General features: G+C 29.2%; 1 protein-coding gene across 1 annotated transcript; it reads right to left on the minus strand.

Annotated features, from left to right (window-relative positions):
- Positions 1-2,437: 2,437 nt before the first annotated feature.
- On the minus strand, positions 2,438-10,937 carry LOC103844807 (ethylene-responsive transcription factor CRF3). Its single transcript, XM_033282069.1, has one exon. The coding sequence runs from the start codon at positions 10,667-10,669 to the stop codon at positions 9,575-9,577; it is 1,095 nt and encodes a 364-aa protein (XP_033137960.1). The 5' UTR covers positions 10,670-10,937; the 3' UTR covers positions 2,438-9,574.
- Between the last annotated feature and the right edge of the window lie 4,943 nt (positions 10,938-15,880).

Consider the following 15,880-nt stretch of genomic DNA (forward strand, 5'->3'; position numbering starts at 1 on the left):
CGGAGATTATGATAGCGAAGGGCAGTATTTGTAATTTTGTATATCTTCTTCTTCATCGACACTCTTTACACAGTCTGCAGCCATTAAGGGCTTATTGATGTGTCTATCAGTATATCTGTAGAAAGAAAATACTTTGGAGGTTTTACTAGTAATGTCTCTGAATTATGTTCATTTAGCATTTGCCTAGAATTTGTGAGGTTTTACTGGTAATGTCTTTGAACTATGTTTATTTAACTTGTGTAGATTGGATGAAGGTGAAACCGACATAGATGAGTTCTCATCTTATGTGCTATGCTTGCTGCACAAGATTTCACTCAACGATACAAGTTAAGGAGGCTAGAGAATATGTATTTCCAAGCTCATCATTTTTTTTAAAACGTATTAGGTGTACAAGTGAACTACTAATGTACATGTAAAGTTTTGGAAATTTATGTACACGTGGACAGTGAAAATTATGTGCACATGTTTCCAATTCCTTTTTTTTGTACACATGTATTCCATAATTTCTATTGTACACATGTACATTCACGGATGTGCACAATTTTTTTGTTGTCGACATATGAGATTAAGATGGAGATACGAAAGTTTAACTATGCTTTTATTAGAAATCCTTTTAGTATTCAAAGGTCGTGAAATCATTGGTCCATCAATTCTAAAGTGTACAATTTTGCCATACCTATAAAAATATTTCTATGTCATACGTTAGAGTTTTTTTTGTACACATGTACGCCATAATTTATATTGTACACATGAACACTAACGGAGGTTATGATAGCGAAGGGCAGTATTGTAAATTTTATATCTTTTTCTTCATCGACACTCTCTTTTTACACAGTCTGGAGCCATTTTTGTTTTCATACATAAATCACCATTGTTTTGGATGATTTGCTTTGATTCAACCTCGTTTCTTTATTATTACCATTCAAATATGATAGATCCTTGAATAACAACTGATTTTGACTCAAATCACCATAACATAGATGTTTTTTTAATTGACTTTGTGGCCCAATATACTAAACTCGCGGCGACGGGGAAGTCATGATGTTCCGGTCTTGGTAGTTGGAAATAGTTTAGGATCAAATGAAGGACGACAAGAATACTAACCCAAGAAAAAAATCCAAAAAAGCAACACAAAAAAGTTCCATATTTTCTGGGTTTCAGCATATAAAAAAAAATTAAAGCAAAAGCAAAAAAAAAAAGATTATTGTTGTTACGCTTAGTTAGGGACACATATAACGAAAAGTTAACTAGATCTATAAAGATGACACAAAAAATGCTTATGGTTACACTTTTCCAAGACCAACAATGTCTTTAACCACCAAAAACTACCCTAGTAGCATAAACTGCTCTTTTGTGTAATAAAAAGTCAAAAACAGACTCATAGTGTAAATCACTCGTTTTTTTACCAATATTAGGGATTTCCCCAAATCGGGCTACTTCCGGATTTTTGACTAATATTTTTTATTTAATTTATGTAATACCTATATATTTTATCCATGCTATATAAATATGAATTATGATTAATATTCAAAAACAGTTATTCTTCAAAACTATATAGGAACATGTATTTCGTGTATCGGTTCGCTTTGATTTATTTTTGTTTCGTTCTAGAATATAGGATCTATTCGGGCATTTAGGATATTCAGTTTGATTTCAGCGTAGCTATTTCTGTTTTCGATTCAGTTTAAATAACAAAGTTAGGAACCAGCTAAAACCTGAAATAATTTTGGATCTAATCTAGTTCCGGTTTGGTTTCAGTTATTCAGTTAATTCGAATTAAAAAGTAAAAAAATGTTTCAAATTAAATAACAGATTCTTTGAACAAAATTTGGATAACTTAAAATATTTTAGATAAAAATATTTGGATAATTCGTTTTATAAATAGTATTTTAGAAATATTTGTTTTTAAAATCTAAATATAGTTAATATTTATAATTATATATTATATTATAAAAACTAGTATTGATCTCATGCTTCGTATGGGGATATTTTTTTCTTACAAATATAATATGGATGAATAGTTGTAAGTATAAATGGATAATTGCACATTATTTGGAAGAAGACACTAAAAATATAAGCATGATGATTTTTGAAGTTTCGGTTTTTTCAATCATTTTATAAATTATATATATCGAAAAAATGGAGAGGCATTCACCTTTTATCAAGAGCTATTTTTTCCATATTTGCATTTGTGTCTGGCTTGCCTTCTTTTTCTTTCTTTTTTTCTTTTATGTGCAAATAGGTATGAAGTTAAATTTATGACACTCTCAGACAAATATTCTATTGAGAAAGATGACATATATGTCGTGAGATGATGATGGGAGAAGTGGGAGATATAATTGTTTTTTTTTATAAAAATAAATAAAAAGAATAAATAAAAATCAGTCACAAACAAAACTGTTTGTTTTTAATAATTTTTTTCACTTGGTATTTTTTGTTAAATTCTAAAGTATATGTCATATGTCAAAATTTTATTGGATATGTGGCTTGTACTTTAATATATAAAGGATTCGGATATTCATTCGATTATCAGTTTCAGTTCAATTTTGGATTTTTGCTTCTACAGATATGAGTTTTTTTAGATAATTAATAGGATCTTTCCAACCTAAAGTAGACGTGGTTCTTTGCTTAAGTTTTTCAATTTCAGATAAATGTGCCTATATCTATATTTGATGGTGAACCATAACATGAGATGAATGCATAATTAATTAAGGATTAGTTGTGATCTAATTAAAAAAAAAATATGTGTCGTCAATGCCAAGAAAATTCGGGTGGTATATGTCGACTATAGTTTGATTGTTACTTTGTGTTTCTTAAAAATCCGGGTGGTACCTCACATATACTATAATTTGATTGTTACTTTATGTTTCTTAAAAATATATGTACCAAATTGTTTGTGTAATTTCCGTGGTCTAAGTTGGCAGTTACACCATTTAATAGTGATTTGCATCACATACGTGATATTTGAATGACTACCATATCGAACTCCAATATTACTTTCTCTCTCTTGTTTTTAATGCACAACAAATAGAAAACTGTCATTAAAATCGATTTACAAAATGTCTGTTTTGTTAACTTAACAGGTGTGATAGATGAAGCCAGTTATGTGTTACATTAGTCTTTCACATCAGCCAAGGTTTTATGCTTTTTGTAGCAGCTTAAATTAGCAACATCAGCTATGTAAAACCCAAGGCCTAGACCCATTCAATAAATCATGATTCACTGATCATGCTTACTGATACCACTTAAATTATCCTAAGAAGTGATTTTTACTCTCTCAAATAAGAGGTCGAGTTGTAATACTTATGGATCATATCCACATGGAGCGTGGGCACACAATAAACTCAATCAATCGTGATTAAGATAGGCTAATAGAATCATTTCTTCGCATGTACCTGCAGTATTATTAGGGGGTGTTAGTGGGAATTGGATTTATAATGAGTCTTAGAATTTTCAAGTCTAGTGTTATTGGTTTATAGATTTTCATATTCTCTTTAAAATCTAGTGTTATTGGTTTGATGATTCTATAATTCTATACAGAATCATTTGTTATTCAAAAAGTTTAGATTTTAATGATTCTACAAATCTATTAAAAGTAAGTGTTATTGGCAATTGAATTATTAACATTTTAACTCACAAAACAATATTTTGAGAATACTACATGTTTCACTTGAATTCTTAGAATCATTACATTACTTTATTTTCATAGATTTTTGCAATATACAAAATTCTCTGCAACTCTCTCCAAATTTAACAAATCTTTCAAATTTTAAAATCAACAAACTCTATAGAAATCTAAGTTCCACTAACATCCCCTAAGGCAGTAAATATAGCAAGCAGTAGTGAACAATGCAGTTGTTCAGTTGATTATAAATCAAGACTCTGTTTGTTACGGAAGGATGGTTGCTAGACTTAGGGTTTCAGGTTATCAGAATTATAATGATATCGATATTAAGGGTTGATCCTAGAACTCAAACTTAAGTAATAATCTATCAACTTCTGTTAGGATTCTAGTTAGCTACTCTAGAACACAAGCAGTAAGAAAAATTTAGTGAAGAATTCAATTATCACCCTAACAATTCTATATTTTGGGCTAATCTTTCATAACCCTGATTAATCCTAAACCTAGCAGGTGGATCTACTCGAACATGAAGTTTGTACAGAAATCATAGATGAATAGATGCAATAGAATAAATATAAAAACCAAAGGAGTTCCAAAAGAACACTGAATGAGTTCCTATCTTCTCTCCTAACCTAAGAGAAACGATAGAATAAAGCTTAAAGAAAGCATAGTCGCCAAAAATGGGTTAGAAAACACATAAACAGGGTTTTAGGTCGTCTATGAGTATTTTGGTAATTTGTGGTGGCTTTTTGGGCTAAAGTCGGTCTTAAAATATACTCGGCCCGCGTTCTGGCATCACCATCGATCGACACCAAGGCTATGTCGTCGATCGACGTTTCATTCGTCTCCTCGACAGCTTCCTCTCGCGAGGCAAACTAATCATTCTTAATAAAATGGAAACTTAACACTGACTTTACTAAAAACGACTTTCTATTTGTCATTTGAATTTTTTAATTTGGCTAGAAAGCCGGCCTTCCTCATACTCGTTAGAATATGATCCAATCCTGATGCTCAGAAGACTATTAAAAACGACTTACACTACTGATGTTCAACTTAGTAATCAAACCGAATAACAGATTCCAATGGCTAGGTTTCACAACTGAAAAAAAAATGTTTTCTGTTTCGCGTGCAAGCTACTACGACTAGTTTTTTTTTTTGACAACGCTACTACCACTAGTTTTTGAAAAAAAGATTTTCTAATTTTATTTTGTATCCCGTAGTTGGACTAACATGATATATAATAATGTATATATGTTTTAATAGTGTTTAGTACGTGATAACCGTATACTTCTCAGAAGACTATTAAAAACGACTTACACTACTGATGTTCAACTTAGTAATCAAACCGAATAACAGATTCCAATGGCTAGGTTTCACAACTGAAAAAAAAATGTTTTCTGTTTCGCGTGCAAGCTACTACGACTAGTTTTTTTTTTTTGACAACGCTACTACCACTAGTTTTTGAAAAAAAGATTTTCTAATTTTATTTTGTATCCCGTAGTTGGACTAACATGATATATAATAATGTATATATGTTTTAATAGTGTTTAGTACGTGATAACCGTATACTTCTCTAAATGTTTTTAATGCCCCGACTGTCTACGGCTAATAGGCGATCCACGCCCGATCACTCGGTCCGTGGATCCTATTCTGTTGGCAGTGCATTAATTTTTTCAGAGTCTCGAAAATCATGTTTATTGACCATGCAATCACCACATGACATTTTCTCGTGCTTTAGCCTCACTCACATGGTATTGCATATCACTTTCGGATATGTCATCCATCTTTCTACTACTTCAGCTCAAATACGCTTAACTCTAGAGTTTTAAACGGATATGTGACGAAAAAAGTAAGCGCACTTTAGTGACATTGGTAGTCAAATAAATTCCTTTAAGCTTTCCACATACATAATTCGGAATGTTACGACTTTTTCTTATTACTCTAAAATATTGTATGTTATATATATTTTTTCAGGTTGAAAAGCTGTTAATTGGTTACTTTATATGTATAATTGCTTCATCTGTTCTGCATATATATCAAACGCTACAAAAAGCTTACAAAGTGTGTCAATGAGGTAGGGGTCTAGGTGTTGCTACTCATCATGCCAACAAAGTTCCGTTTAAAGTCTTTGACCAATTTTTGTTTGTTAGCAAATCTCTGTTCATTAGTAAGTTTCGTTAGTGTGTTTTTCTGATTTTTTATTTGAACATTTGTGTGTGATGAAGTAAAATCATTTTCCAGATCAAGTAAAATATTTTAAATTACCCAATATAAATTTTATATTATGTAAAATTAAAAAGTATCAATATTGTTAACATGAAAATACAAAATACACATATAATATAATGTTAAAATTAATAAAATAAATATTTAAATAATTTAGTTTTGAAATACTTTAATAAATAAGCTAAAATATCTTGATATATGTTCGATATTCAAGTATTTTCATTTAGTTTTCACGAATTTGACAGATTCCATGAGCTTCACAATCGTAGTACACATTTTGTTATTCAATTTATATCTAAGAAAGTATTTTTTTTTTGGTTTGATTCGAAGTTAGAATCGTTTGAAAATAGTATTTTGTTTACGCCAGTTTGGCAAATTTTGAGTTTATTAACTGTAGACGAGAAGCCACGGTTATACAAGCGGTTATACGCAATAATAATTTGTATAAAGGCGGTTAAAACTTAATGCTAAAAAATGCCTCAAAGTAATGCTAAAGGTGAAAAAATAAAGAAAGAGTTACATCAAAGTGTAGAAATTTTTATTAAGAAAAACCAACTAAACCAACTTGCATATGGTGACCTTTTCGATAGTCCAAAAAGAGGAACTACATATGCATATTGAAAATGATACGAAAAGTGGGAAAAATTGAATGTAAAGAACTACAGAACTCACGTGAGTAGAGAGACATCATGATCCTTAGCTTCCCATGTTATATAACATACGTGAATTATCACTAATTTAAGATATCCCTATCAAGCATGCATCATACATATAAATATATAATGTTGTATGTATGAATTTATATATATATATATATATGCATATTGTGAATTACAAACAGAAGAACAGCCATAATCACTCGTATATGGATATGTTAGTTTAATTCAAGATCAATGGGAATAATCATGATTGGTACGTGGTATAACTTCAAAACATTGGCTCCTTCGGTAAATATAGAAACTGGTGGTTAAATTTAAATCTATTTAAGGCACAGTTTTCTTTGTCAGACTCCAATACTTTAGACTATTTAATTCTTTAGAATATTTAATTCAAATTGATTTTAAGTGATACATAGACTAATTATAAACGTTGACAAGTTTTATAAAAGCCAGAATAGTCCATAGATTAAGGAATGAAAATTATGGAGTAGAATTTACATACTGGATATCGATCAAGATGTTAGAGAGCTTTTTGACAATAAATGAAATAAAATTACATATAAATACCAATACTTGAACTTGTTCTTCCCAAACCGTTCATTTAACAAAATTAAGACTCTTTTCTTGTTAGATCTTAAACAAACCTTTTTTCAAAAAAAAAACTTGATCTTAAACACAACTTAATATGGAGACGTACGATCACCGTGTTAATTTGTGTTATCTGATAGAAATTTTCATTTTTGACCAACAGAGAAAAAATGTGATTAGACCACAACTAATTTGATAGATTTTCTTATCAGCGATACATAATGCGTACCTATAATATATATATATATATAGGGAAATTGCATTCACTATACACAACAAAAACTAAAATTCATTAACTAACTAAAAACACCCCCTATCTCCTACTTTCTCTTCCTATCTCTTTCTACTCTCTCTTTAAAAATCTAATTTCCCTTATCTTTTTGGTTATTTAGCAAATAAGCCCATATATATATATATCATGTGGGTAATGATGGTGTGATCATTCGAAGTAAAAAGCTTACGGGTGAGCGGTTGAACTCAAATATACTATTGTGTAAAATTTGTATAATATTTTAATAAAAAGTATTAACTATAGTAACACAAACAGTATAATTATGTTATTGAATAAAATAAACGCAGCTAAAATATTATTTGATTTGTGTTTTTGTTGAATCCAATAAAAGAACGATATGGTAACCATTGCTGGGGACAAAAACAAAAAAAAACCATTGCTGGGAACGAATAAGGAGTACGTATGATGTCTCTGTCTCGGCGATAACAGACCATTAGACCATTTGGTAACCTTATTGAAATCCTCTTGGGACAATGTCCTTTCACGTCACAAAAGCGAAAGCCAAAAACATGTAATCACTCTGTATTACAAAACCAAATCTATCAGTATTTTCAATTTGTAGTACTAAAAATCGTATGTGGAGAGGAAAATGAAAAAAAAAAGACAATATAGATTGTATTAAATGTGATGTAAATTGAAGGTCTATGTGTGTACTTAACTTTTTTCCACGTAAATATTTTTTGCTTGAAACGTTTATGTATCAACTACTTTTCTCCGACATTGAACGAATTTTCAAATAAAATTCTAATACTTTTCACTCTTTATTGTGCTTTTAAGAAATATACCAACCGGCAAGAAGCTAACAAGCCAACACGACGGAAGAAAAAAAAAAGCGACGTCCAAAATCTTCGTTTGCTGCATTAAGTTCGTAAATGGTTCAGACCAAAAGAAACTTGACGATATAATATAAAGAGTACGAAACTCAATTACTTTGATACTTGATATATTATTGGAATTTATATAGGAAAACTTTATGCTATGTTGGTCAGACCTAATTTTAGAAATGCCATTGCAAATGGTTAGTCTATCGATATTATAGGTCTACGGCATATGTAACTTGTTTATTACTGCTACAAGTTTTTGACATTCTGATGCGAAATATAATTTCGGATGTTTTATATGGATAGTTTCAATTTTGATAGGACCGAGTATCTAAGATGAAATAGGCTGAATTCAACGTAGGTGTTTATACCTTTGAAATATGAGATGCAGTTTTCCGAATAAGTTAAGAATCGATCATTGTTTAGAAGTATTCTACACATGTAAAATGACTTCGGTGGCTTCCAAAAAAAAATACACTCTCCAAACTCTATAACGCCTAAGTTAGACACCAGGCACAAAAGTAATTTATCCAAAATGTGAATATGTCAGATCTTAAAATCAACTTAAAACAAAAACTTTCACCATTAAAATATTTGCGTTATCGAAAACTTATGTTTACGAAAACTCTATAACTCTACAAAAGAGCTATTGATCAATTTTGTTAAAAGATTAATAAATGTTCATGTTTTTTCAAGAGAAATGTTCATGTTTTTTAAGGAAAGAAGAAACACAAGTTTGTAATGACATTTGGATTGTAGGATTTTGATAGTTATTTATAAAAACAAAATATTTTTTTTTAAATCTCTTAGAACTGCAATCAAGTTAAATTTAAATTAATAAAGAAATTATATGATTTTAATTAAAATTTTAAAATGAGTTGGTCTTTAATAAAGAAATTATATGATTTTATTGGTTGTTCTATTTCGGTCTAGTTATCCAAACCACCTCAAACTTGATTAATAGAGCCTAACATTTGTCAAAAAAAAAAATCAGATCAAACCAAACCCAAAAGCTCTTCTGTTCAGTGGCCACGACCGTAAATTGCGCCTCATAGTATGACATTCACAAAGAGAATGCCACTTTGGCTTTTCAAAATTAAATAACCAACAAACTAAATTAATGCAAATGTTAAAAAAATGACTTAAAACTAAACACGTTCGTGCAACTAACAACACATTTAAATAACAATAAAACAAAACTCATTAACTATTTTCCACTATTTCTCTAAAACTGTTTTACAAGTGCTTAGACAAAATTTAAAATTATTAAAATTAAAAAGAAATAATTAAAAACATCAAAATTTCTCAGTCACGCCGTAGATATATTTGCTCATGGTTTCTCTGAAGCTTCTTTTGGCTGATGATATTAAACCAGTAATAAATCTGATATCAATGAATCATCAAAATCACTGAACATTGAACCAATATCTTTGATACTGGATGAAGTAAACTCCTCTCCAATGTTCATCATCATACTTTCACCACCCAAGAACATATCATTGAATATATCTTCATTTTCAGAAAATACTTGACCCATTGGTTGATCGAATACTGAAATCTCAGGTGGAGATTCGTTGAAATAGCTGTCGAGAAAGGGAGTATCCAAAGGGAACGAATCGTCTGATTCACCTGAACCGGAACTAAACCCGGTATGCCACCATGGTGCATCTGAAGTTTCTGGTTCCGGTTTAGCTGATTTAAACGGTTGTTGAATGTCTTCCGATGGTCGGATATTGAGAACCGATGTAGGAGATGAAAGATGTTGAAAATCTTCGGTTGATTCGGAACTGGATGTTGTTGTTGTTGTTGTTGTCGTTGTAATGTTGTTTTCCGGTTTATCAATAACCGGGTTTTCCGGTTCTTCTTCTTCTTCTTCTTGAGACTGAGGCGGTATGGAGAAATTGGTTAAAGCGTCCGGTCCACGGAGTCTAATGGCAGCGTTATCATAAACCACGGCGGCTTCCTCCGCCGTCTCGAAAGTACCAAGCCAAATCCTCCGACGTTGCTCGGGGTCGCGAATCTCCGCCGCCCATTTCCCCCACGGCCGTTGTCTAACGCCGCGGAATTTCCTCCCATTGTGAGCGGAGGGGATTGATACCTTGAGTGGACGACGGTGACGACTGGTCGCCGGAGATTGAGTTTCATCGGAGAGTCTCTTCCTGTCTTTCATTGAAACTCCGGTGGTATTGATGTTGTTGTTGTTGCAGGCTGGCTCGACTTTGATCTCGTTAACGAATCTCTTGACTCGCCGGCGAGGAAAGAGGAAGTCTTCTTCTTCTTCTTCGTCACTTGATGAATCGGTTGCGTAATGATCGGTTACAGAGACACGAACGATTCTCACTGAGTCAGGTCGAGTTTCGCCGGAGGGATTTTTTGCCGGTGACTTTTTGGTGTATTTAGTGACTGATGTTTTGTGCTCTGTGTACTTCAGTGGTCGAAAATCAAAATATTCTTCCATCATTTTAGTTTTTTTTTTCTCTATGTTCGCATCAAGAAAACGAAATGAAAGGGATTATAAAAGGAAGAAGAACTTGTGAATCACGGTAAGTTTCGGGGTTTGTTGTGAGGAGATTTCGAGAGAATCAAGAATAAAATTATATCACGAGATTTTTTTGTTTGAAGTGAGAAAGAAATCAAAGATTTTATTTTTTCTCTTTTGGTGAGTGATAGAGAGAGAGAGAGAGAGAGAGAGAGAGAGAGAGAGAGAAGAGAGAGAGAGAGAGAGAGAGAGAGAGAGAGAGAGAGAGAGAGAGAGAGAAGAGAGAGAGAGAGAGGAGAGAGAGAGGAGAGAAGAGAGAGAGCTTGAAGAAGACCTTCTCTCATGCTTCCATCCTCATTTATAGGATTAGATGGGAGAGAGAGAGCGTTTTAGCCATTAATATTTTAATAACAAAATGAAAAATCTGATATTAACATTTCTTTTTTCACTTCTCCATCAGTGGCATTTTCGATATTTTGGGTCAGTACCAAAGGATACTTGAGGGTGTTTTAAAAATACGGGACGCCGCATTCATGATAGCAAGTTGCATGGAGACATGTGGCAATTTTAGATATTTGGCCTCTCTTGTTGCTGACTCAGCGCGTGGCTTTCAGTCTTGAACTTTGCAATTTATGTCACGTGACCCCCAAGATACCCGGTCCCTGTTTTTCTTATTTCACTTTTATCAGTAATTTTATAATAATGAAAACAAATGACTTCCTCCCAACCATTTTTATTAATTTGAAGCTGTTCTAAAACATCTTTAGTTTCATTTTAAACTCTATTTTAGTAAAATATTCTCTAACTCATAAACAAAATTAAAATATGAGTTTATTCTACAAATAAATTAGTTAGATTTCTTATTTATTTTTATTATCTATACTATTAAAAGAAAATTATTCACCAAAAATCTACTTAAAAAAATTGTTGTACTCTTTCATTAGTATTTTATGGTCTTACTTTTATTTTCTCTAACTGAATAACATTATTGTTACTTGCCACATTGAATACAACGAAACTACAGCAATATTGTTCTGCGGATACTCGTATTAACATCTCTTGCTAATAATTTGATACCTTGATAGATTTTTTTGTTTAAAAAATTGTCACCCATATTGATTTTGATATGAACATTTTAATCCTTGATAAAATTTCCCTTTCAATATTCAGGATGACCTCTCACCCATGTTTATTTGTATGTTATTATTATTAATACTAGATTTTTTAACCGCACTACGCGCAGATAAGATATTATATGTATTTCTCAATTCTAAAAAAATAATATATAATATTGTATTATATTATTTACAGAATATAAAATAAAACTACATAACATATTTTTTTTTTTAATTTTCTTTGTGGAAATCATTATGTTGTTTGATTGTTGTATTTGATTCACATATTTGCATAGTTATTTGTGATGGATGAATAACTATATTTTTATTATCAGAAAATAATATATATTTATTATATAATATAAGAAAAATAAAAATTTTTACTTTTAAAACAAACTTGTCTCATGTTGGGGCCTCGGTTATAGACATATCATATTTGAATGAGACATTTTTATAGTTATCAATCTTCTTAAGAGTCAAGAAACAAATCTGAATATCAAAACAATATCTCATACGATCTCTTTATGGAATAATTGCTCTGAAGAAATTGAATTTAGGCATTAAAAAATACTGGAAATGGATGTGCATATATGTTATCTAAATCAACTTTACAAAATACTATTTATAGTTCATATATCATTTATGTCCATCCTTTTTTTGTTAATCTTTTCTTAAACATCTTGAAAATAACTGATGCTAATAAATAATAAACTTTTGGCTGGTAAAAAAAACAAATTTGTCTAATTATCGCTTAATTTGTCTAACTGATATATATGTATTTCTCAATTTTAAAAAAATAATGTATAATATTGTATTACATTATTTAAATAATATAAAATAAGACTACCTAACATAAATATATTTTTTAAATTTTCTTTGTGGAAATCATTATGTTGTTTGATTGTTGTACTTGATTCACATATTTGCATAGATATTTGTGATAGATGAATAACTATATTTTTATTATCAGTAAATAATATATATTTATTATATAATATAAGAAAAATGAAATTTTTTACTTTTTAAACAAAGTTGTCTCATGTTGGAGATTCGGTTATAGACATATAATATTCAAAGGAGAAAATTTTACAATTATCAATCTTCTTACCAGTCAAGAAACAAATCTGAATATCAAAACAATATCTTATACGATCTCTTTGTGGAATAACTGCTCTGAAGAAATTGAATTTATGCATCAAAAAGGACTGGAAACGATGTGCAGATCTGTTATCTAAGTCAGCTTTACAAAGTACTACTATTCATAGTTCATATATCCATCATTTAAGTCCATCATTTCTTAAACATCTTGAAATAACTAATGCTAATTAATAATAAACTTTTGGCTGGCAAAAAAAACAAATTTGTCTAATTATCGCTTAAATATTTTATTAATATTGTCTAAGAAGCTTTCAATTGATATCATAGTTTAATTTTTATTAGTTTTTTTTGTTAATTCTAGATTTTTTTTGTATTTAAGATTTTTTTCATATTAAGCTTATATTTCTTTCACATAATATATATATGTCATAAAAATTACCATCAAATAAGTTTTACTTATTTATTATTTTGTTTTTAATGAAAATACACTTTTTAAATAATTTAATTTAAAATAAAATTATATATTAATTTGTTGTATTCTAATAATTTGATTGATTTAATTAATTTGATTTGGTGGATAATTTAAAAAGTTTTCATATGAATCGGAGAAAGCAAGCTTATGTTGTTATATTATATTTATTTGTGTATATGGAATTTATATATAATGCTAGTTTAATAAAGAAAAAACATTATTTTTTTGTAACTTAAAAATATACATTATTATAATTTGAAATTATTCAAAATTGAATAAAATGGTAATTAAATAAATCTAGTTGTTTTTTTATCTTGTTTAGTTGGATTCACACGAAAAGAAATCTATAGGTTAAACAAATGTTTCAAAATGTATTGTGTTATTGTTTTGTCTATAAATTACAAAATTTATTGAATTGATATATTTAATTATTGCACCCTTAAATAATATTTTATTAAGACATTAGAGAACTATGTTTTAAGTTGTTTTGTCAAAATTGTACAAAAATCTATGTTTTTTTCATATTTGTCACGAAAATTTATATGTTAAACGTACTTTTACAAAATTGTTAACTCACGAAAACAAAAATCTATACATTTTCATATTTGTCAATGTTCTCACACTTTCAAAGAATATATTAGCTTAGTCACTTACTTATTTTTTTTTCAAAACAAAGTATCGGAGTCTTGAAAGTTGAATCCATATTATTGTAAATGTACATAAGAGTTTGTGATTACATATTTACTGATTTTTGTATATGTGTCCAAGAAAATTTCAAGAAAGTTTCATATTTACATATATATATGTCATAAAATTTACCATCAAATAAGTTTTACTTATTTATTATTTTGTTTTTAATGAAAATACACTTTTTAAATAATTTAATTTAAAATAAAATTATATATTAATTTGTTGTATTCTAACAATTTGATTGATTTAATTAATTTGATTTGGTGGATAATTTAAAAAGTTTTCATATGAATCGGAGAAAGCAAGCTTATGTTGTTATATTATATTTATTTGTGTATATGGAATTTATATATAATGCTAGTTTAATAAAGAAAAAACATTATTTTTTGTAACTTAAAAATATACATTATTACAATTTGAAATTATTCAAAATTGAATAAAATGGTAATTAAATAAATCTAGTTGTTTTTTTATCTTGTTTAGTTGGATTCTCACGAAAAGAAATCGATAGGTTAAACAAATGTTTCAAAATGTATTGTGTTATTGTTTTGTCTATAAATTACAAAATTTATTGAATTGATATATTTAATTATTGCACCCTTAAATAATATTTTATTAAGACATTAGAGAACTATGTTTTAAGTTGTTTTGTCAAAATTGTACAAAAATCTATGTTTTTTTCATATTTGTCACGAAAATTTATATGTTAAACTTACTTTTACAAAATTGTTAACTTTGTCACGAAAACAAAAATCTATACATTTTCATATTTGTCAATGTTCTCACACTTTCAAAGAATATATTAGCTTAGTCACTTACTTATTTTTTTTTCAAAACAAAGTATCGGAGTCTTGAAAGTTGAATCCATATTATTGTAAATGTACATAAGAGTTTGTGATTACATATTTACTGATTTTTGTATATGTGTCCAAGAAAGTTTCAATGGCTTAGTGGTATCTGTCATATATTTATGTTATACTAACCCGGGATTGATCATTTCCTTTGTATTGTTTTTTCATTTTTTACGAAAAAATAAATGAGATGACGTGGCAACTTCAGACTCTCTGATTGGATGATTTTTTGTGCCTATGTGGACACTCTAAGAGGAGCTTATATGTCCCTTTTAGTATAGTATAGATAAGCTAACTATATGTCAACAAAATCTAAACTTTTGAACCCCAAAAAGGTTGCATTTAATTTAATGTGATTTGAAACTGTCAAACATATATCAAAATATTTACAAAAACAAATTTGATAAAAACAACTTAACAAAGTGTCTCCTAAAATAAAGTTATATAAATTACGTTCAAATATATTTTTATAAAATGTTGATATTAAAATTTATTATTTAAGAGAGTTTAAAAATATTAGAACTGCTACAAATTTATACTATTAAGTTGGCTAAAAATCAGATAAAAATACAAAGCCTCACCAATTCAACAAATGTAACTTTTATAAAATGCACCTAAAATATACTGAAAGAATAGGCTTGAGCTTTTGGATATTTGGGTTACGAGTCAGTTTCTTTCGTGTCTGGATCGGTTCAGATTTACAGTTTAAATACATGTAAAATACCTATAATTTTCTGGTATGTATTAGGCTGAGACGGTTCTTATATTTATATCCTGAAAGAAAAACCAGAGTACCAGAAAACCCAAAAACACCCAAACCCCGAACACCCAAAACCCCAAAAAAATATTCAAAAATATTCAAAAAGCTGAAAAAATTATTTTACCTGAAATCTGACCCGATGTACTAAAAAATACAAAATATTTATCTAAATACCTGAAATATATTTTATAATTTTGAAATTTTAAC

The sequence above is a fragment of the Brassica rapa genome, chromosome A10, assembly GCF_000309985.2.
Source record: "Brassica rapa cultivar Chiifu-401-42 chromosome A10, CAAS_Brap_v3.01, whole genome shotgun sequence".
NCBI classification, from domain to species: domain Eukaryota; kingdom Viridiplantae; phylum Streptophyta; class Magnoliopsida; order Brassicales; family Brassicaceae; genus Brassica; species Brassica rapa.